The sequence below is a fragment of the Mizuhopecten yessoensis genome, unplaced genomic scaffold (assembly GCF_002113885.1).
Source record: "Mizuhopecten yessoensis strain PY_sf001 unplaced genomic scaffold, ASM211388v2 scaffold8959, whole genome shotgun sequence".
Taxonomy (NCBI): domain Eukaryota; kingdom Metazoa; phylum Mollusca; class Bivalvia; order Pectinida; family Pectinidae; genus Mizuhopecten; species Mizuhopecten yessoensis.
In genome coordinates, this window is record NW_018407808.1 from 75,119 (window position 1) to 100,047 (window position 24,929).

The following is a 24,929-nucleotide window of genomic DNA, read 5'->3' on the forward strand; positions in this document are numbered from 1 at the left end:
AATCAATTAACAATACCAATAATAGTGTACCGCCCGAACTGTATGATATAATGGCCTCACAGCAAGGTATGCACAATTATCAGCCACAAAACTGGCCAAATCAGTCTCCAGGCAATGGCCAGCCTCAGATGCCAGCCAGTAATTATTACAATTTTCCGTACCAGATGAGTATGTCATCCCCCCTTCGGGCTCCCCACCCATGGGTATTCAAACTAATTCATCGGACACACCACCGGCATGGGCCAAGCGTCTAATATCAAAAGTCGACGCGTTGACCAGCACACTTACTAAATTAGACACCATCGAACGGGGTATTCTGGAGTTAAACAATGATGTGAAACATTTGAGAACCCGGGTTGCGGAAGTCGAGAAATCTCAGGAATTCCTAAATAAGAAATTTGAGGAAAATTTAGCCCCTGATATGAGTGGTATTAGGGCCAGTATCAATCGTGCTGCCGACAACATACTAGATTTGAAGTGTAGGTCCATGAGGGACAATCTCTTATTTTTCGGGGTAGAAGAAAAGGCCACGCCCGACTTTGACACAGTAGTAAACGAAAATGGTGTTGAAGTGAGGGTACCGACTGAAGACTGCATTGCCAATGTAAATTTGATCGGCCATGACAAACTCGGTATAAGTGAAAATTTGATCATCGAAAGGGCACACCGGATAGGGGAGAAGAAGGAGGGGAAGACCAGGCCCATCGTAGCCAAATTTAATATGTACCTACAAAAAGAGCTTGTAAAACGTAATGCAAAGAAACTAAAAGGGACAGATATTTCTATTTCCGACCAGTTTCCGAAAGAGGTTCAGTATGCGCGGAAGAGGCTATGGCCAGTGTGTAAGAAAGCGAGAAACGAGAACAAAAAGGCGGTGATTATTAGGGATAAACTTTTTATAAATGATAAAGTGTATGATGGACCAGTACCGGACCTTTCCGTGGCCGGGAAGGTGACCCTTACGGGACGGGACAAGCCTAAAGGCCGAGGACGTCAGTCCAGTACTCATTAGGACAGTGATGAGAATGAGAGTATTTCAAATACTCTAAATGTACTGTCATGGAACATAAATGGTAGATTGGACAATAAATTAAAATCTAAACAATTTCAAAATTTTATTAAAACATATCATCTTGTATTTTTGACAGAATGTTGGATAACAAATGATTACCAAGTTGATATTGAAGGTTACTCTACCTATGTAATACCTAGAAAACGTACTACACATTACCAAGGAGGTGGCATGTTAATTATGATTAAATCAAATTTAACTAAATATATTTCATTTTGTGAAATTAATTATATGTGACTCTATAGTTTGGCTTAAAATTGATAAAGGCATTATTGGTCAAGGAAATGATGTGTACCTGGCATGTGTCTACATTCCACCTTCCAATTCCCAATTCTATAACCAGTATAACTGTGATTTATTTTTTGAATTGGAATATGGTATAAGTCAATATTCCCGAAAGGGTGATATTATGTTGTTGGGAGATTTTAACAGTCGTACCAGTAATGTATGTGATTATGTAAATATGATATTATTCACGACAGTGTTAAACGTCATCTTTCTGATTTGTTTTCATATGTCTCTGATGATTATTATACTGATAGGGTTAACCCCGACACAGTGGTAAATCATTTTGGAAACCGACTTATAGAATTATGTAAGGCGAGTTGTTTGCGTATCTATAACGGAAGAGATTTAAATAAGTATTCAAATGACTATACATATTGTGGCCATAATGGAATGAGTGTTATTGATTATTTGATTGCGAGTCCATGTTTATTGTATTGTGTTAAACAGTTTATTGTTGGCAATTTCAATGTGTTATCTGACCACGCCCCACTGCACGTGCAAATACGAACGCGTTTTTCATTGGTCGATAATGATGATACACATGTGTGTGAACCGACAGGTAACGAGCGACCTACTTATCGATGGAATGACGAAGGCAAGGTAAGCTTTTTAGATGTACTCTCAACGAATCAAAACGATATTAACGAGTCGGTTATACTATAGGAAGATGTTACCCATAATGATATGGATGATTGCGTTACGCGATTTTCAAACGTATTGCTTCGAGCAATGGACCCCTTTCTCTCGCGACCGAGTACACACAGGGACGACAAGCGTGCGGGAGCAATGGGGCGAGACCAGGTAAATAAACAAGTTAGGTATAATACAGGTATATCCGAGGACAAACCATGGTTTGACCCCGATTTGAAACATGTATGGAATAATTATAAAAATGCATTGAGTTTGTTAAATAGTTCTAAGTCTGTAGAGAATCATAACAATTTAATTAATAAGAAAAGATTGTACAAAGCAGCAGAAGCAAAGAAAAAAAGAATGTACATGAAATATGAAGGTGATATGCTTGATCAACTAAGAAAGTATAATCCGAGACAATTTTATAAGAGATTCTCGTCGCCTAAAGCAGCTGGACCTCAAATGAGTATGGATAATTTGTACGACCATTTTAAGACTTTGTCATCTGAGAATGTTAATAATTCAGATGTAACAGAAAATAGAGGTGAATTTAATTCCAATGATAACTCTATTCCAATTTATGATGAATTAGACTGTCCTATTACGGTGTATGAGATAGCTAAAGCGATAGGTAACCTGAAACGGGGTAAATCACATGGACTTGATGGAATTTTAAATGAATGTTTCGTAGTTGGTAAAAATGTACTATTGCCTGTTTTGAGTGTACTATTTAATGGCATTTTTAATTCTGGATGTTTTCCCTCCGAATGGTCTATAGCTGTTATTACGCCAGTTCATAAGAAAGGAGATAAAAGTGACCCTAACAATTTTAGAGGTATTAGTTTGGTAAGTTGTCTAGGCAAACTGTTTACATCAATTTTGAATACGAGGTTGGTAAAATGGTCGGAGTCTTATGATATTATTACTGACGCACAGTTTGGTTTTCGTCCTGGTCTTAGCACTGTTGATGCCGTTTTCGCTCTGCATTCAGTTATTACAAAATCTTTTAGTGAAAATAAACGTCTATATTGTTGTTTCGTGGATTTTAGAAAGGCGTTCGACTACGTTGATAGGATCAACTTGTGGTATAAGTTATCGAAGTTGGGAGTAAGAGGGAAGCTGCTGCAAGTCATCAAGTCTATATATAATCATGTTAGGTCTTGTGTGAAATTCAAAGGCTGCTTATCAGACTTTTTTGATAATGATATCGGATTATTGCAAGGGGAAATTCTGTCTCCGATACTTTTTTCCATGTATGTGAATGATTTTGAATCGTTTTTTATCTCGAATTGTAGTAGCTATTATACCTTTGGAGAATTAAGCTTATTTCTTATGCTATACGCAGACGATTTAGTGTTGTTATCGGAGACGGTTGAGGGTTTACAGGAACTGTTGGATAATCTCGCTAGTTATTCTGAGAAATGGAAATTAACTGTCAATATTGATAAGACAAAAATTGTGGTTTTTCGAAAAGGCGGGAAAGTTCGAAATAATGAAATTTGGTTTTATAATGGCAAAACGGTTAGTTGTGTTGATCAATTTACATACCTAGGTGTGCAATTTAAGTTTAACAATAAGTTCAATAGTATTCAGAAACAATTAGCTGACCAAGGTCGTAAAGCTATGTTTGCTTTATTATCAAAATGCTCCAATCTTAGTCTTAATTTTAAGACCATGTTACATTTGTTCGATACATATGTTATTAGCATATTAAGTTACGCATGTGAAGTATGGGGATCCATAAAAGGAATAGACATTGAGAATGTGCACTTGAATTTCTGTAAGAGACTCCTCAAAGTTAAAAAATCCACATGTAATGCAATGGTATATTTCGAACTTGGTCGCTTGCCTTTAGAATGTATCAGAAAATACAGAATCATTAAGTATTGGTTTAAGTTACTCGACTCGAAAAATTGTATTCTGAACTGTGCATATTCTTTTTTATCAAAACAGATTACATGTACTTGCTTTAACTGGGTACACCATGTAAAAAATGAATTATTTGCTTTGGGCTTTGGTGATGTATGGTTAAGCCAATCGTCGACTAATGTTAAATTAATTTTACCGCTTATTCGTCAAAGAATTTTTGACCAAGGCCAACAACATTTAAGAGGTTTACTAGAGACTTCCTCTAAGTGTTTTTTATACAAGTGTATCGTAGACCACTTTTCCATTCAGTATTATTTAACCAAATATATTCCTAAGAATTATAGAATTAGTCTAACAAAGTTACGAATGTCTGCACATTCATTAGCAATCGAGACCGGTAGATATCGCAACGTTATTCGAGAACAGAGATATTGTACGAACTGTAATTCGGCTACAGAAGTCGAAGATGAATACCATTTTATTCTGATATGTAAAACCTACCAAAACTTAAGAAGTCGCCTTATTAAAAAGTACTATTGGAAAAAGCCATCCATGTTTAAATTTATACAATTATTGTGTGTTAACAATACTAAGGAATTATGTCAACTTGGTAAATATATTTTTCTAATTTATTTACTCCACTCTCTCACTGTGTATTGTGAGCCGTGTCATTGTGTATATTATGCATTGTATTGATATGTTTGTACTGATGGGCCGTAAGGCCGAAAGTTAATAAATGAATTGAATATTACTTCTAAGATAACAAAGGGTCTTATGGACACCCCACCCTATTTCTAAACATTTTCTTCAGGTTGGTAAGTATGGATTATGAGAAGTTCTTTTTACACAACCAATACAATTTTCTATGTGACGTTTCGATGACTAGTACGGTATGTACACTGTCACCTTCATCAGACAAATGACGAATGAAGTGTATGTACACAAAGATGTAAAATGGGTACGAGTTGTCCACATCCGTTCCTTAGTAATGCTTTTTCCATGTTCAACAGATTTTATTATAGTTTATTTAGAACTGACCAGGGGCGGATCCAGAGTTTTTATTATATTTTATTTAGAACTGACCAGGGGCGGATCCAGAGTTTTTATTATAGTTTATTTAGAACTGACCAGGGGCGGATCCAGAGTTTATTATATTTTATTTAGAACTGACCAGGGGCGGATCCAGAGTTTATTATATTTTATTTAGAACTTACCAGGGGCGGATCCAGAGTTTTTATTATATTTTATTTAGAACTGACCAGGGGCGGATCCAGAATTTGTTATATTTTATTTAGAACTGACCAGGGGCAGATCCAGAGTTTTTATTATATTTTATTTAGAACTGACCAGGTGCGGATCGGATCCAGAGTTTTTATTATATTTTATTTAGAACTGAACAGGGGCGGATCCAGTTTTTTTTTATATTTTATTTAGAACTGACCAGGGGCGGATCCAGTTTTTATTATATTTTATTTAAAACTGACCAGGGGCGGATCCACAGTTTTTATTATATTTTATTTAGAACAGACCACGGGCGGATCCAGTTTTTATTATGTTTTATTTAAAACTGACCAGGGGCGGATCCACAGTTTTTATTATATTTTATTTAGAACTGACCAGGGGCGGATCCAGTTTTTATTATATTTTATTTAAAACTGACCAGGGGCGGACCCACAGTTTTCGTTATATTTTATTTAGAACTGACCAGGGGCGGATCCAGATTTTGTTATATTTTATTTAGAACTGACCAGGGACGGATCCAGATTTTGTTATATTTTATTTAGAACTGACCAGGGGCGGATCCACAGTTTTTATTATATTTTATTTAGAACTGACCAGGGGCGGATCCACAGTTTTAATTATATTTTATTTAGAACTGACGAGGGGCGGACCCATTTTTTTTCGGACACGTGTTACCATTCCTGATTATTTTGCTCGCATGTAATCTGAACCATATAGTGTTGCACAAAATTAAGCTAGATACCTGTCTTGGCTAGACACATTGTACTTTCCAAACTTGCATTTTTCTAAAGTAAAATGCCAGAGTGGAATGAATCAGGAAGATTTACATTTATTTTAATTTTCACTAGAAAAAAAACCCAACCTGTTTATCCATCATGCAAGAAAAAGATTCTCGGATTAAAAACTTTAAATTTAACACTTATACTTTATTACTACTGCGGACCACTGAGCTTACATGTACAAATGTCTCTATCATAGTTCGCTGACCAATTTAATTGTCATTATTCACTGATTCAGAGTACGTACCTTGACACGCAATCTTAACAAAAACATTTAGTTCACACGTCAATATACTCGATGATGCAGTCGGCATAGTACCGTAATATGAGTGCCAATCGGCAATCGAAGGAATGAGTGCTCAGGGATTTCAAGCCCCCTACAATCCAATAAAGGTTTGCCCAAAATAATTCCTCTGCGCACCTCGAATTTGAAGTTTCCAATTGAAACAGGTAGATGGTATAACATACCCCGAGATAATCGACTATTTAATTTGTGCGCGGAATGTGTCGGAGATGAATTTCATTATATATTTGAATGTAATAATATAACTATATCCACCTTACGTAACAAATATATTCCCCGTTATTATTGCACAAACCCAAATATTTATAAGTTTAAAGGTCTTTTATCATTATGCAATCAACGAGTTCTGACAGGTTTATCTATTTTCCTAACCAAAATGGCTCCTCTTTTGTGAATGATGCATATGTATAACTGTTAATAGTTAAATAACTTGTGAATTATATGTATGGTTGTTTTTTATGTTTGTTTTGTATTTTCCATTGTATGTCATATCATGTTACTATACCGTACCGATTCTAAATTGAACTGTCCATTGTACTTCATTTTCCATATCAGCAACTTTATTTCCTCATGTAACACATATTATGTGTCTGAGTGTCAATACAATCTTGCCTTGTATACATGCATGCACCTGTCCATCCTGTCAAAATTTAAAATATGAATTCATGTACATGTACCTCATGTTACACATTTTCATGTGTCTGAGTGTTGGAAATAAAATCTGAAAATCTGTTAAAAACACATGGTTACCCGACCCACGGACTTAGAAAACATGGATAGGCAACGTCTACCTCTTGTATTTGTGCACCGAACCGTGACGACTTGTGACGACTTGTGACTCTCTCGCTGGAACCAATTTACCTGTACTGCGCTTGCGTGCGACTTTACAGACAAGTCTCCGGTACCGATAACCACGTTGTTTACCTAGGTGATGATCATGAGAGACCGAGAGTGTGACACTGATTTGTCAGATTAATAACACAGTGCAATCATCGTGGCTAAAACTTTAGAAAACGAATGCATACACGTGATGATGTCGCCAGCTTATCTGTTTATGTTAAGCAGCGTCAGGTAAGTATCTGATCGGATGATACATAATTGTCAAATATGACTGGCTTTTTATCCCGTGATAATTATTTAGATTTAGACATTTTAATGAAAGAATTTACTGGTAATGAACGTAAAACTGAATATTTCGGAGGTGAAAAAGGACGTCTCTGGCTATAGGCAGCTAGCTATATTTCGAGGGCATACACAGCACGGTAGAAGCACAGGGGTTCGTTACAAATGTCTAATACACATGTGCATGTGCTATTCTGATATAGGTCACAGCACATGTATTTTTATGTGGACGGTGACCTATATCAGTATGGCAAAACGTTGTGTGTATTTTGTAACGAATCCCCTGTGGAGGAAGTGACTTAAAGGGTTAACTTTTAACAATAACTTTGTCTCCTATTACATCATTTTAAATTTAAACCATTTATAAAAAAATACAGAAACATCAGCTGACCTTTTACATTTACTTACTTTACTCCAAAGAACACTGGTTTGGTAACTTTTTATTTTTGTGTTTTTCAAGACCTTTTTCTTTAACTGATTTAGATGTGTCAGCTGTGTTAGAAAGAGAACAATTATTAAAGAAGCTACATCCAGTTCGAATAAGTCCTGAGCTTAAAACACAGTATACACTTGTACACAGATTAAAGGTTGCGATTCACATACAATTGATTATTATCTTTCAAAATTGATGTGTTGTCAGTTTTGTTACTCAATAGTATTATTACTATTTATGTGAGAAAGTTGAAACATGTTTCATATAAATCACACTTAGACAGAACCAAGAGCCTGCAACATATGCTTTTGCTGTAGGTTAACAAAATAAAGAGATGCACTTTAACTAATTAATTAACAAAGTTATATATACTTTGGGAAAATAGACAAGCACATGTAATATTTTAACAGAATATGAGAGTTTATTGTCCAATGTCTAATAATAAAGTCGATATGCTTGATTTTGTATGATATACATACAATGAACAGGGCCAAGTTGAACCATTTCATAAGTCAAATAACATTTTCCTTCAGGTTTGGAGGGTCAAAATCATATCATATTGACATATTCATTCAAATTAATCAAAGATTCTAAAGATGTAAATTTGGAGAAACAAAACAAACCTTATCGAGGATCAACTTAAAGCCCTGAAGTAAGTGACTTCCCATGTACACATTACATGTACATTGTACTTATTGTGTATTTACAACTGAATAAAAACTTAAAAATGAAAACGTAGCTGTTTTTTATTACTCACAGGTGACATACAATGTAACAAGCTTGAGTGGTGATATACAAATTGTATTATAATTCAATGTTAACTCTGATAAAAATGAACTGGTTATTTGATTTAAAAAATAATGTTTCTGGTGTGCAATTTTGTATTAAACTTGTAAGGCTTTGAAGCATATTAATTTGCATACATCTGATGAAACACTCTTCTGCTGTTGATTTGTGTAAAGGTTTTGACAGTCTGGACCCCCTCTTTCTTCTTGAGCATGCTGAAATTAGAAAAAATACATCAATCAAGTCAGATGGACAAAATCCATGTCAAAGGGAATCAAACCACAGCTGTCCTGTTCAATATCTGCCAATTGGCTGGTACATTTTGATTTGAAAATGTCCACCCCTGTGTGGAAGTGGGATGTACCATGTATATCACCCCTGTTTACATGTGTATCTGCATGGACATCTTTCAAAATTGGAAACTATCTGTATTGTTTGCAAATTAAGACAAAGAATGGATATTACAGTTGTCTGACTTACGTCTTACTCAGAACAATTGTTCACATTCATCACTGTTATTTCATTTTTCCATGCATAGTTTTAGACAGAACTACAATTCATTTTGTATGGTGACACAAGATTATATAATTATCTTATATTAAAATCCATGGCATAGGACATGTATAAGTATACATTTTAAGTCACGGAATTGGCCAATTGCTCTCTAAATCTGTCTTTTAATCATAGAGACTGCAAGATCGGACCTGTGTTATTTTATCTACGACTTTTGAAAAAGCTTCAGCTTAAATTAATTAACTCAATAAGCCTAGCCATATAACTTTAAATATCCCTTCACCAACACTTTCGCAATACAACTTTGGCTGTAATTATATGTTAATAGAGAATTATTTATCTATTAAAATTTATTTTCCAGTGGATATCTCCCTAGCCTAGTGAATCAGTACGAAGGAAACTATGAAAACGATATAACACTGGCCTTGTTATTAAACAATTTGAAACACAAAAATCAAAATATACAATTAATCGTTGAGAATAATAGGGATTTGTCAACGAGCAAATATGCCTTTGATTTTAGGCACTCATGCATATGGCGGCCATTATTGAAAACACACTGATTAACAACTGTTTTCAGAATACAAATACTACAAAATCAAAATATAGGTTCACTTATAACCACAGGTTGCAATAAAAAAACATATAAATGAACAATTTGGTTTAGTCCGTATGTCAAAATAATCTATTTATTAGCAAGATAAGTAGATGTCGATGGCGGGTAAATGCAAGACGATGAAAGAATTGAAATCACACGCTATTGCATCACGATGAATTTTGGTCTATATTCAGAGCCTTAAAAACACACTTTCTAGATTGAAATCGTTTTGTGTACATGATAATATACCAGATTGTAATTATGTAAACAAATTATTACAAATTTATTATCAATTACCAAGAATTACATGCATTCATGAACCCACCCGCGATCGGTAATCTAAGGCAAAATGGCGGCCATTATTAAAAACACACTGATTAGCAACTGTTTTCAGAATACAAATACTACAAAATCAGAGATATGGGTTCACTTATAAACACAGGATGCAATAAAAAACATATAAATGAACAATTTGGTTTAGTGCGTATGTCAAAATAATCTATGTATTAGCAAGATAAGTAGATCTCGATGGCGGGTGTGAAGCCATAAAATAATTTAAGTTGGCAATGCTGTATGTTTACTATAAACTTTCGCATTCTGCGACATTTCTCTGGTATTCGACACAACAAACATTATTAAATTTAAACAGAAGTATAGCAAAGACCGCTTACTTTGAAATCCGGACAATGTAACGGTACAGATAGCCCAAAATGTATCACTTCTGAACGGCAATCAATTTCTTCGATGATGAAAGCGGCGGTTTTTTCCCCAAATCACGTAAATTCTCACGCTTTCTCGCAGTTTCTCGCATCATCAAAGTGCACGGCACATATTTCCTATGCCGAAGAGGCAGTTGACTTTCCCTCTAATCTAATTCCGTGCCTGACCACATGCAACATTTGAAATGTATATGGCAAGTGCAATGTCATGCATTGCATCACAGAAATCCGAAATTATGTCAGAAATAAATAATAACAGCACAGTGGAAACCGCTTATTATGATATTCTATTTGCCAGAGAAAAATAACATAATAAACCAAAAATATGACCAAAAAATGATTAAGCTGTTTTCGATCGTTTTTATGTTATCTAAACCGGAAGTGAGTTGCCCTATAATCATTAGAAATAGATTTATGTGAGAAGATTTCATATCGTCGTCGTAATGATCAGTTTGTAAATTCTACTTTCACTTTCAAATAACTTCGAGCAAGAACTAAAAACTACCGTTATACTTCATCATAGCTAACGATATCGTAATGTAACAGTCAATAAGATAAAAGAAGTGATATAAATAGTCATGATATACCTGTTTTGCGCCGCGCGGTTGCGTTACATTTTGGCCCGTTAGTGTCATACTATTTTGCCGCGCTATGTTAATTACGATCACGTGACAATCACATGCCTCGCAAGTCGTGTGGTGAAATCAAATTGCATAGAAACAATAACAACTAAAAACACGAATTGTTTCTTTTTAACAATAATCAAATATTCTTTTAAACGAAAATAGTGTATAGTGTAAATAACACAGTCGTCGTCAGTTGTTTACGACAATAACGTTTATGTTGGATCGATTTCCGGCACCATGCTGTCAGGACGGCATGCCCCGATTTTTACACTTTTCAACGTCAACACGGGGAAATCAACTTGTTATGCAATAGAGAATAGGAAAGCCATTGCTTTAATGATTAAGAAGAGGCATATGGGCCTTAGCGGTCACCTGAGTTCTGATATATTTATACAAGGAGTTGATTTTTGTTTTTAAAACATGAACAGAAATATTATTCAAAGTCAAAACCACCTTATTAAATATCTAGCATACAGATTTAAGACTGAAAAGTATTTGAAACAAGCACCTCTGATTTTAAACAAGGAAAATGAATAATGTTTAGCACACTGACTCCTTTGGGCCCCGCCCTAAAGTCCTTAGGGGTAGGGCTAACTCAGAATTTCCAAAATATCAAACTGTCAACTCAGAGTTACAATTCCAATCAAGTTATCAACATGTAATATCCAAAGTATCATTTGCCAATATGAACCATAATACATTTTGCCAACACCCCACGACCCCCAAAATGTGATTTCCCTATAAAACTATGGTAAAGTTTACCCCCTCCACAGGGGGAAACGTGAGACCCCAGGGTCATGAAATTCACAATTTTGGTAAAGCGCCTTAAGACCCATCCATCTAACGAAGAGTATTTGAGTCTACCATATCTCGGTCTTGAGAAGATTTTTTGGGAAATTTCAGTCAATTTGACCCTGTTTGGCCCCATCCATCAGCCCCTGGGGTCAGTCAGGGCTGATATGTGCATACCATCAAAGGGCTTTCGAATACTGATAATGCTAACCCAAATTGAACTACTTAAAATGAAAATTAAACAAATGTTGGTCCAAAGTCCAAAATAGTAAAGTTTACCCCCTCCCCAGGGGGAAACGTGGGACCCCATGGTCATGAAATTCACTATTTTGGTAAAGAACCTTAGACCCTTCCATCTATGAAGAGTATTTGATTCTATCATATCTGGATCTTGAGAAGAAGATTTTTAAAATTTAAGTCATTTTGACCCTTCTTGGCCCCGTCCCTCAGGCCCCTGGGGGCTTGGGACAATACAATTCACAATTATGGTTGACCCTAGGCCATGGAAAGTTTCTGCAAAATTTCATTGAAAATGGTTCAGGGGGTATTGGAGAAGAAGTCGAAAATGTAAATTGTTTACTGACGCACGACGCCGGAGAAAAGGCGATCGCAATTGGTCACTTGAGACTTTGTCTCAGGTGACCTAAAAACACACACGTCTTCCTTCTGGAGTATCTGATTTTCTCACATAACGTGTCAAGGCAACCGTTAATATTAATGGGAGGCATGCTCGTTTTCTTATCAGAATTTGTGTCAGGCAGGTTAACGGAGCCATGTAAGAGATGATTTTAATAAGATTGGCCTTATCATTTCCATTTTATACACAGTCCTACAGTGTATTTTAGATAGCAATTGACTACTGCACATGTTTTGTTATGACAAGAAAGCGATGGTCGATCTATTGTTTTCCACTGACGGGGGAGAAGCGAGGTGTTAAATTTTTAACTGAGTGGACAGTTGATCACCGCGGGCGATGTACAGTTAGCCGGTTGTTTCAATTGTCCTGGTGTCAAACACGGACAACTTACCTGAGTTTTTACCTATAAAATCCATTCACGGCAGAAAAAAATATAATAAGCGGGGTCCAACCTTTGACCATATCATAATAAAAGATTTGTTTTGCTAAGATAAAGGATAAAATCGGTACATGGGAATTTTTTTATAATAGCGACATCATAATAAGTAGGTTCCACTCTAGTACAAAAAAAACTCCTATAATATAGCAAAGATGTATTTTCACAACATAAAACAGTAAAAAGAAACACTGCGTTTTTAAATTGAATAAATGTGTAACAAGTTTGTAACAAACATTTCTTTCAATCCCTGTCGTGAACATACCACATCATGTTTCATTAATACTGATAAAATATCTTGTGATGTACATGTTTGATAGAGAAAATGTCACACTCTTTTACCGTTCATTATCTGTAAACAGTTCATGGATATTATCAAAATTTATGTGTAATTCCAAAGATATGTATATTACAATAATATATACGTCTCTACTAGTACTTAATTTTGACTTGTGTTACAAAAGCGGCACAAAATCATCTAAACTCTGACTGATTGGGTTAGTCTAATATTACAGCTGAGGGAGATAAAGCTTTACAAATATGGTTCGACCCTACAAATAGTTCGACTTCATTCAAATCCGGCTGATCAGGTTAGTCCAATGTTCTACTAAGGGAGATAAGGTTTTGCACAAATACAGGTAAACCGCGGCGGTGACCTTTGGCCACATCCAGCCAGCTCGGCTGCTTTCTGTTTTCTCAAATCAACCATGCTGAAGGATCACATGAGATGACGTAGAGGGTCACGTGACATCAGACTAGAGGTTTTTGTTTACGTGAGAAGACACTCAATTTTTTCGTGGATTTATTTGCAAATTTGAACTGTTTACTAGACGGTTTGGCTTGCTTAAACAACGCTTTTGTTTTTGCTATTGTGCGGTGTTTGTTGTGACACGTTGTATGTGTGGTACGGTAACGTGTTTACCCACGTGGGTCTGTTTTTGTTTTGCGACCCTGAACTTTGATCGTCATGGCTGACGAATCAGTAGTAGCCCTCGAGGCATCTGGGACAGGCATCATAGCCATAAACCCTCACTTGGGCATCATAGCCCCGGACAGTGAGATCGTGACGACTCGCATTTCGTCCCCGCCAACATTACGGCGATTTGGTGCACCTAGTGCAACGTCAACATTTTCGAGATGTGCAGACAAATCCAATATGGCGTCTATTAGACATTCGACACAAGTCCCTTCACCATCACCCAACATAACTTATGCAAATGAGCCTGTTGCGGAAAGTCTCGCGACAGGTCGCGAGACTCAGCCTGTTTCCGGTTTAGACATGGCGGCACTCCTAAGACAAAACCAGGAGGTTATGCTACAACAAAGTAAATTGTTGCGAGATCTCCACTCAAAGGTGCGAGATATTGAGAAAAGAAAGTCTGATGTGCACGATGATCGCACTGAGGCATCGAAGCGACCTCGGAATGAAATCACTAGCCAGCAAGAGGATTATACATCCGCGTTGGACGCACTTCTCGGCGACAAAGATCAACACTCCCATGATCATAGTGAAAGTGGTTACGAATGTGCTGATGACTCGTCTCACCACGAATCGGTTACATTGGACGATGATCGCTCCGTTGTCGATGTCGAGGTGTCTGAGGACAATCGTTCTGTTCTCCAATCCCTACAGGATTTCTTGGCTAATGCTGAAAAGACGGGGCCCGCTATCAGTCCTCCACTAGCGGACATGGCCAATAATGGTTTTCGTTCTCGTGTGTCTGAGGACAAAGTTAAAGAACTCACCATGAAATATAACAAACCAGCAAACGTTGACAAATTAACAGTGGCACGTGTTAATTCCGGTGTATGGAACACACTCCGCAAGAGCACAAAGGATTTGGACGCAAAATTACAGCGGTATCAAACGCTTTTATCAAAGGCTTTCTGCCCACTACTCCATTTGATGGACAGTTGTTTCAAAGCAAGTAAGGAGGGTAAAGGCATGTCTCACACACAGGTGAATGAGACACTATCCATGGCCAACGACACATTCAAATTGTGCCAAATAGCGTTCACAGATATGAATTATCGCTGACGCTACATTATTCGGCCTGATTTAAAGCCACAGTACAAAGAACTATGTGCGGATAGCAACCCTGTCACAGAACATCTCTTTGGTGATGACCTAAACACGCAACTCAGGGAGATTGATACTGCGCGTCGAATGGGTAAACAGGTTTCCAAAACTTACCCAAATAAACGGCCTCATGAACTGAGTCACCGACCAGCCAACACTCCTCGACAGGGGTATCACTCTGGGTATCACCATGGTTACCAACAGAGTAATACTTGGAATCGTGCCCCCAGGCCAAGATTCCTGTATCAGGGACAGCAATCCAACCAGGGTAGCAGTTTTTTATCCAAAGGCCAAACCCACAGAGACAAAAAGAAAAAACTGTAGACCCTGTACCGCCAGATTCTGCTGATCAGGTTGGTATTTGTTCACAGACGTTTGATAGCCCATCTTTGCAGTTACCTACATTTCTGAATACCCCTGAACATTTTTCTGGTGGTCAGCTAAGACACTATCAACAAAAATGGCAGCAAATCACATCTGATAGATGGATTTTAAATGTGGTAAAGGGTTATTGTATTGAATTTGAGACAGAACCCTCTCAGACCGTTAGACCTAGCACCCTGCCTTTTAGTGCGACAGACATACAGATTATTGATGAACAGATTGACAAATTACTCCTTAAGGAAGTGATTGAAGTAGTGCATGCCGACACATCACATTTGACTGATGGATTTATATCCAATATTTTTATTCGGGCCAAAAAGGATGGTACGCATAGACTGATTCTGAACCTTAAATCTTTAAATGAGACAATGGAATATCATCATTTCAAAATGGACACACTGAAATCATTATGACAAAAAACTGTTGGTTTGGTTCCATTGACTTAAAAGATGCATATTATACGGTTAATGTAGATGCAGCTTACAGAAAATTTTTGAGATTTGTGTGGAGAGATAGTTATTTCCAATTCCGATGTTTACCAAATGGCCTCTCATCTGCCCCACGAGTTTTTACAAAACTACTCAAGCCTATGTACTCGCATTTAAGAAAATTTGGCCACACAAATGTGGCATACATTGATGACAATTTGATTCAAGGGGATAGTTTTGAGGAATGTGAAAGGAATATCAGGGATACCACAGATCTGGTAGATTCTTTGTGTTTCACTATCCATCCCGATAAATCAGTTTTTATCCCCACACAGGAGATAGAATTCCTGGGGTTTTTGCTTAATTCTAAGGACATGACTGTGAGACTGACCTCAGCCAAAGCCAATAACATTGTTGATGAATGTCGTTCAGTTCTTGGGAAAGGTGCTATTACTATTCGTCGATTAGCTCAACTGGTAGGGAAATTGGTAGCTTGTGAGCCAGGTGTTCAGCATGCTGTGGTACACTATAGAACATTGGAACAGGAAAAAGATCGTGCTCTTAAACATCATTTTGGACAGTTTGAGGGGGAAATTCTATTATCACGATCGTCCAAGTGTGAAATTCAATGGTGGATAGACAATCTAGCCAGTAGTTCAAAACAAGTGTCTATGGGACCTCCTGACATGATACTGAAAACAGATAGTTCAAAAACAGGTTGGGGTGGTGTCGTAGAGAACACTCAACTTAAGACAGGAGGACACGGGTCATACAATGAACAGAACCTACACATTAATGTGTTAGAATTGACAGCAGCTTTTTTGACATTACAATGTTTCTGTGCTACAAAGACTGACATTCACGTTCAACTGTTTATGGACAATACAGTCGCGGTGGCTTATCTTACCCATATGGGGGGCAAGACAGACCTATTAAATGACCTGGCAAGGAACATTTGGTTTTGGTGCATAAAAAGAAATATTTGGCTGAGTGTGGCCCACTTACCTGGCAAGCTTAATGTAGAAGCGGATCTTATGTCAAGGTCACTTCATGATGATATGGAATGGAAGTTGGATAGTGCAGTATTCTCTGTTTTATGTTCTATCTACGGTGTTTGTGACATTGATTTATTTGCATCAAGACTCAATTATCAGTTAGAAAGATATGTATCATATTTGCCAGATCCTCACGCTAGAGCTGTTGATGCTTTGTCATTTCCCTGGGAGCATTACATTTACTATGCTTTTCCTCCTTTCAGTCTACTAGGAAAGGTCATTCAAAAGATTCGGACAGATCAGGCAACAGTGGTATTGGTGGCACCGCTGTGGACCACACAATCATGGTTTGCACCGTTGTTGAAAATGGTGGCTGCGGACAGCTACATCCTCCCACCAATCCAGCAATTCTTGAGTCTCCCAACAAGAGTGGGAAGGAAACATCCATTGGTGAACACCAGACTAGCTGCATTCAGGTTATGCGGGATACCCTCAGTCGTAGAGGATTACCAGAGGACGCTATCCAGGTCATCTTGTCTTCCTGGAGGAGCTCAACTCAAAAACAATATGGGACATATCTCCAAAAGTGGCTGTTGTTTTCTAACCAAGGGGAGATTAATTCACTTAACCCATCTCCCGAACAATTAGTGGCATTTTTGAATTCATTTTTTCGAACAGGATTAAGATACAGCGCGATTAACACTGCACGTTCAGCAGTATCAACATTCTTGACTATAGTGAATAGTGACTTGAGTCTCGGTAGCCATCCTTTAGTGACTAGATTTTTAAAAGGGGTGTTTACTAAGAGACCAGCTCTGCCACGATACAAAGAAACTTGGGATGTGGCAGTAGTGTTATTTATCTTCTTTGTGCCCTGTTAGTGCATTATCGCTTAAATTTCTAACATGGAAGCTGTCTATGCTTTTGGCATTAGTTACAGGACAACGTGGGCAGATTTTACATCTTTTTAGTTTAGATGATCTTAAATTTAGTGTAGAAGGTGTTACTATTATTTTAGTGAGTTACTGAAAACTTCAAAACCTGGACATCATCAGCAACCAATGTTGGTAGAATACTTTAAAGAGGATACCAGGTTATGTGTTGTGCAGACTCTTTTAGTTTATATAGATTACACTAAAAACATTCGTGGGAAAGAACGAACATTGCTTGTTAGCACGGTGGCACCCCATCAGAAAATCTGTAGGGCTACTCTGGCGCGATGGATCAAAAGTGTTATGTTAAATTCAGGCATAAATACTACCATTTTCCAACCACACAGCACCAGGGCGGCCGCAACCAGTGCTGCTGCTAAGGCGGGTGTACCACTGCAAACCATTTTAAACACTGCAGGGTGGAAAAATGATTGTACTTTTAACATATTTTATAACAAACCAGTCGCGGTTGCCTCTCAGAGTTTTTCTAACTCGGTTTTGTCAAAGAAGAAATGAACATGTAGACTGTGAGAGTAATTGTGGGTTTTGTTATTAGCCTATTATTGTTTATTCATGATATGTATTGCTTGATTGAAGTTTTTGGAGATTATAGTATAGTCAGTCTGTGTTTTCTTTCTGCACATTTCCATTCATACATGTTTTATACTTGATTAAGTTTGTATGGTTGCTCTAGAGATGTCGACTCTAAAATCTCATGTGATCCTTCAGCATGGTTGATTTGAGAAAATTTATAAATTAAACGAGTTTTATTTATAAGACGATGTTTGATTATAGTTTTCTCAAATCAACCTTATGCTGAGGGATCACTTGCCCTCCCATCCCACCCTATGGGTGCATCTCGACATCTCTAGATCCTGCTCTGAAAACTGAAGTCACGTGACCCTCTACGTCATCTCAAGTGATCCCTCAGCATAAGGTTGATTTGAGAAAACTATAATCAAACATCGTCTTATAAATAAAACTCGTTTAATTTATAAATTTGACGAGTAGCTAAAGTTACCAAGGCATGGCCAGCTTTACAGTTCTTTTCTTGTGTTAATGTAGTGGTCCTGTCGATCTATTCTGTGACTAAACTGAAATGGACAGAATATGTCGGAGATAGTTTCTTAGTTCTGCCAGAAAGAATAGTCATATTCAAGTGGTCAGTGGTATAATTTCAGGCTTATTTGCAGTGGTAATTTTGTTGATATAAAGCAAAACGTTAGTGACTCAAACAGTGACGGGAACTGTGTACTGTAGTTGGGTTGGAACACTACAGTAAGTAGGTCAGAGAAAACCATCCGCTTCGGGGAAGAGTGCGGGAAGCACAATTTCAGCCAACAGAGCATCGTCAGAAAATTAATCAGAATATTTGTTATTAATTGTATACTCACAAAATACATGCATTGTTGTATTTTTCACATACATATGGCTAGTTAGAAAGTATCAAAATAAATGCTGTCTCTGCCTCTTAGTTGGCTAACCACAAAATGGCGTCATTCCGATATGAATGAAAATGCTAGGGTTCGCTGCCAAAATCATTTGCATATGAATGAAATGTGAATGAATGACATCCATATAAGGAAATATCAGCTACCATATCAGGACCGAAAGACTATATAATGTAATAGGTGGCGTAAGTATCTACTGTGCAATTCCACGTTAAGCAAATTTCGTAGTAAGGCCAATCCTCTAGACACCTGCATTACCTAGCGCATGGGTCAAAAACAAGGGGTAATATAGACGCCCCTTCCTATTAACATTAAGATAACAAGGGGCCTTAAACACACCTCTCCCTATTAGTTGTAAGAAAACAATGGGTCTTATCAAAACCCCTTCCTATTAGTTCTAAGATAGCAAAGGAACTTATAGAAACCCCTCCCTATTAATTCTAAGATAACAATGGGCTTTATAGACACCCCTACCTATTATCATTTAGATAAAGGGTCTTATAGACATCCCTCCCTATTGATTTTAGGATACATGTAACAAGGGGCTTTATAGACACCCCTACCTATTATTTATTAGATAAAGGGTCTTATAGACATCCCTCCCTATAAATTCTAAGATAACAAGGGGCTTTATGGACACCCCTCCCTATCAACTATAGGATAGCATAGGGTTTTCTAGACATCCTCCTTATTATTCTTAGAAAGCAAATGGACTGAAAGGCATCCCTTCCTATTAATTCAAAGATAACAAGGGGTCTTATAAAAATCCCTCCCTAATATTCTAAGATAACAAGGGGTGTTATAGACATGGGATCTTACAGTCCCCTTACCTTAATAATTCTAAGAAAACAAAGGGTCGCATAGACACGCCTTCCTATTAATTTTAAGGCAACAAGGGGCTTAATAGACACCCCTCCATATCAATTTTAAGATAACAGGGGTCTTTATAGACACCCCTCCCAATTAACTATAGGATAGCAAGGGGTCTTACAGACACCCATCCCTATTAATGTTTAGATAACAAGGTGTCTAACTGACACCCCTCCCTATCAATTTTAAGAAAAAAAAGGTCATATAGACTCAAGGTTCAAGTTTTCAAGTTTTATTCAAACTTTGGGCCATTGGCCTATCAGTATACAAAACATTTTTTAAACAAATCATGGACAATGTACAGAGGATGAAAACAATCATATTCCATTATAATACCCTTAATTTGTTTGCCTCATATATGAATTTTCCTAGTATACACAATTCTTTTATATTATGGATACTCAATAACTGGACGACTTTAAACACAGATGGTTGTTTACTATAATAGCTTTTGATAAAACGAGATCTGAGATTTTGGAATTAAGAACAGACCAATAAAAAATGAAATTCGTCCTCTAATTCAAAGGGGGAGTTACACTGTTTACAATATTTACGTTCTCTAGGTATATTATTATACCTTCCAACTTCTATAGCTAAATAATGGGTAGATGTACGTATTCGAAATAAACAAATGCGATATTTCTTTGGTATATATTTTGTGAGGTAAAATTGTAATGTTTCTCCAAAATCTATTATATGTTTATACAATAATCATTTTGGAGAGTTTTCCACTGTGGCCCTTAGGAATTGTATGCCTTGATAAAAAATTCTTTGTTTTATCAATGGTAATAACAAATTTTGCTGAGAGATACATGGATTTAACCAAACATCACTAAGACCTAGATCATTAAATTCATCTCTTACTGCTGTAGCCCAGTTGAAATAATTTCTACTACAACACTGTAATAAAAACCTATAGGAAGTTGATATAATACAATTTTCAGATTTTAATATCTTAAACCAATATTTTATAATTCTGATTTTTCTCATCCAAACTAGAGGTAACCGTCCCAATTCAAGATATACAATGTTGTTATTGGCCGATTTCTTCACTTTTAGTAGTTTCTTACAAAAACGTAAATGTACATGTTCTATATCTGGAGCTTTGTGCATACACCAAATTTCACCTGCAAAGAAAAGGATACTGCTTACATATGTATCGAAAAGGTGGAGCATAGTTTTTACATTTCAGTTTAATTATGAACACTTTGAAATAATGCAAACATAGCTTTTCGTCCTTGGCTAGCTAATTGATTTTGTATAGATGTGAATTTATTGTTGTAATTTTAAATAACACCTAGGTAAGGAAATTGATCCACACATTCAACCTTACTTCCTTTGTAATACCATTTTTCATCATTACGCAATCTTCCACCTTTTCTAAAAACTACATTTTTTGTTTTTTCAGCATTTACAGTTAAATTCCATTCAGTACAATAATTTTCTAAGTTATCAAGCATATCTTGGATACCTTCTACAGTCTCGGAGAATAATACTAGATCATCAGCATATAGTATCAGATATAAACTGAGTTCCTCAAACTCATAACTACCCTTGCAATTTTGTATAAAATATGATTCAAAATCATTTATATATAAGACAAAAAATATCGGTGACAGAATTTCACCTTGTAATAATCCAACCCTGTTAAGAAAAAAAATCTGAAAACTTTCCATCTAATTTAACACAAGATTTAACATGAGAGAACATAGACCTTACAACTTTTAATAGCTTTCCTCTTATACCAAGTTTTGATAGCTTATTCCTTAAATTCATTCTATTTACTATATCAAATGCTTTACGAAAATCGACAAAGCAACAATACAATCTTTTCTTATTAATAAATGATTTGGATATAATAGAATGTAAACAAAATATAGCATCTACTGTACTAAGACCAGGTCTAAACCCAAATTGAGCATCAGTTATTACATCATATGTTTCTGACCATTTTAAAAGTCTATTGTTTAAAACAGAAGTGAATCATTTTCCCAAACAACTTACTATACTAATACATCTAAAATTGTTAGGGTCAGTTAGGTCACCCTTTTTATGTACCGGTGTAATTACAGCAAATGCCCAGTCAGCAGGATAGAGACGAGAGTCCAATATATTGTTAAAAAGTTTACACAAAATAGGTAATAAAATATCCCTCCCTATCAATAAACTTTCATTTAAGATGCAATCTATACCATGGGATTTTCCCTTCTTTAAATAGACACTCCTCCCTATTAATTCTAAGAAAATAAAGGGTCGTAGAGACATTTCTCCCTATTAATTTTAGGATAACAAGGAGTCATAAAGACATCACTCCCTATTAATTCTAAGGAAACAAAAGGTCTTATAGACTCCCCTCCCTATTAATTCTAAGATAACAAAGGGTCTTATCGTCACCCTCCTATTAATTCTAATATAACAAAGGGTCTTATAGACTCCCCTCCCTATTAATTCTAAGATAGCAAAGGGTCTTTTCGTCACCCACCTATTAATTCTAATATAACAAAGGGTCTTATGGACACCCAATTCTATTGATTTTAAAAAAACAAGGGGTCTAATAGGCACTCTTCCTTATTACTTTTTAGATATCAAGGGACTTTATAGACACGCCTTCTTATTAACTATAGGATAACATGGGATCTTATAGACATCCTTTCCTGATATTCTAAGATAACAAGTAGTGTTATAGACAACCCCCCCCCCCCCTTATTAATTCTTAGACAATATAGGATCTTACAGACACTCCTCTTTATAAATTCTAAGAAAACAAAGGGTCGCATAGACACCAATTTCTATTGATTTTAAGATAACAAGGGCCTTTATAGACACCCCTCACTTTCAATTTTAAGATAACTTTGGGCTTTATAGACACCCACACCCTATCAACTATATGATAACAAGGGGTGTCACAGACTCCCATCTCTATTGATTTTAATAAAACAAAGGGTCTTACAAACACCCCTACCTTTTATTCTAAGATATTTAAAGGACTGGAAAGCCATTTTTACCTATTGATTTTAAGATAACAAGGAGCTTTACAGACACCCCTTCCTATTAATTCGAAAATAACAAAAGGGTCTTACAGACACCACTTTCTATTAACTTTAAGATAACAAGGTGCCTTACAGACACCCCTCCCTATTAATTGTAAAAAAACAAAGGGTTTCATACACACTCCTTCCTAATAATTCTAAGATGGCAAAGGATCTTATAGACTCCCCTCCCTATTAAGTCTGAAATAACAAAGGGTCTTTTCGTCACCACTCCTATTAATTCTAAGATAACAAAGGGTCTTTTTAACACCCCACCCTATTAACTTTAACATAACAAGGGGTCTTTTTTTTTTTTTTTTTTTTTTTTTTTTTTTTTTTTTTTTATACATTTCAATTCATTTATTAACTTTCGGCCTTACGGCCCATCAGTACAAACATATCAATACAATGCATAATATACACAATAACACGGCTCACAATATACAGTGAGAGAGTGGAGTAAATAAATTAGATTCTTAACTTATTAGCTTCAAAAATATATTTACCAAGTTGACATAATTCCTTAGTATTGTTAACACACAATAATTGTATAAATTTAAACATGGATGGCTTTTTCCAGTAGTACTTTTTAATAAGGCGACTTCTTAAGTTTTGGTAGGTTTTACATATCAGAATAAAATGGTATTCATCTTCGACTTCTGTAGCCGAATTACAGTTCGTACAATATCTCTGTTCTCGAATAACGTTGCGATATCTACCGGTCTCGATTGCTAATGAATGTGCAGACATTCGTAACTTTGTTAGACTAATTCTATAATTCTTAGGAATATATTTGGTTAAATAATACTGAATGGAAAAGTGGTCTACGATACACTTGTATAAAAAACACTTAGAGGAAGTCTCTAGTAAACCTCTTAAATGTTGTTGGCCTTGGTCAAAAATTCTTTGACGAATAAGCGGTAAAATTAATTTAACATTAGTCGACGATTGGCTTAACCATACATCACCAAAGCCCAAAGCAAATAATTCATTTTTTACATGGTGTACCCAGTTAAAGCAAGTACATGTAATCTGTTTTGATAAAAAAGAATATGCACAGTTCAGAATACAATTTTTCGAGTCGAGTAACTTAAACCAATACTTAATGATTCTGTATTTTCTGATACATTCTAAAGGCAAGCGACCAAGTTCGAAATATACCATTGCATTACATGTGGATTTTTTAACTTTGAGGAGTCTCTTACAGAAATTCAAGTGCACATTCTCAATGTCTATTCCTTTTATGGATCCCCATACTTCACATGCGTAACTTAATATGCTAATAACATATGTATCGAACAAATGTAACATGGTCTTAAAATTAAGACTAAGATTGGAGCATTTTGATAATAAAGCAAACATAGCTTTACGACCTTGGTCAGCTAATTGTTTCTGAATACTATTGAACTTATTGTTAAACTTAAATTGCACACCTAGGTATGTAAATTGATCAACACAACTAACCGTTTTGCCATTATAAAACCAAATTTCATTATTTCGAACTTTCCCGCCTTTTCGAAAAACCACAATTTTTGTCTTATCAATATTGACAGTTAATTTCCATTTCTCAGAATAACTAGCGAGATTATCCAACAGTTCCTGTAAACCCTCAACCGTCTCCGATAACAACACTAAATCGTCTGCGTATAGCATAAGAAATAAGCTTAATTCTCCAAAGGTATAATAGCTACTACAATTCGAGATAAAAAACGATTCAAAATCATTCACATACATGGAAAAAAGTATCGGAGACAGAATTTCCCCTTGCAATAATCCGATATCATTATCAAAAAAGTCTGATAAGCAGCCTTTGAATTTCACACAAGACCTAACATGATTATATATAGACTTGATGACTTGCAGCAGCTTCCCTCTTACTCCCAACTTCGATAACTTATACCACAAGTTGAT

General features: G+C 36.2%; 2 protein-coding genes across 2 annotated transcripts in view; one reads left to right on the top strand and one right to left on the bottom strand.

The window, feature by feature from the left end:
* LOC110456940 overlaps window positions 1-24,929 on the bottom strand; it is a 93,820-nt gene that overhangs the window by 51,316 nt on the left and 17,575 nt on the right. The window lies entirely within an intron of this gene.
* LOC110456941 lies at window positions 13,549-17,082 on the top strand. The gene is made up of 2 exons (XM_021508014.1): window positions 13,549-15,282; window positions 17,000-17,082. The coding sequence occupies exon 1, from the start codon at window positions 13,817-13,819 to the stop codon at window positions 14,885-14,887; it is 1,071 nt and encodes a 356-aa protein (XP_021363689.1). The 5' UTR covers window positions 13,549-13,816; the 3' UTR covers window positions 14,888-15,282; window positions 17,000-17,082.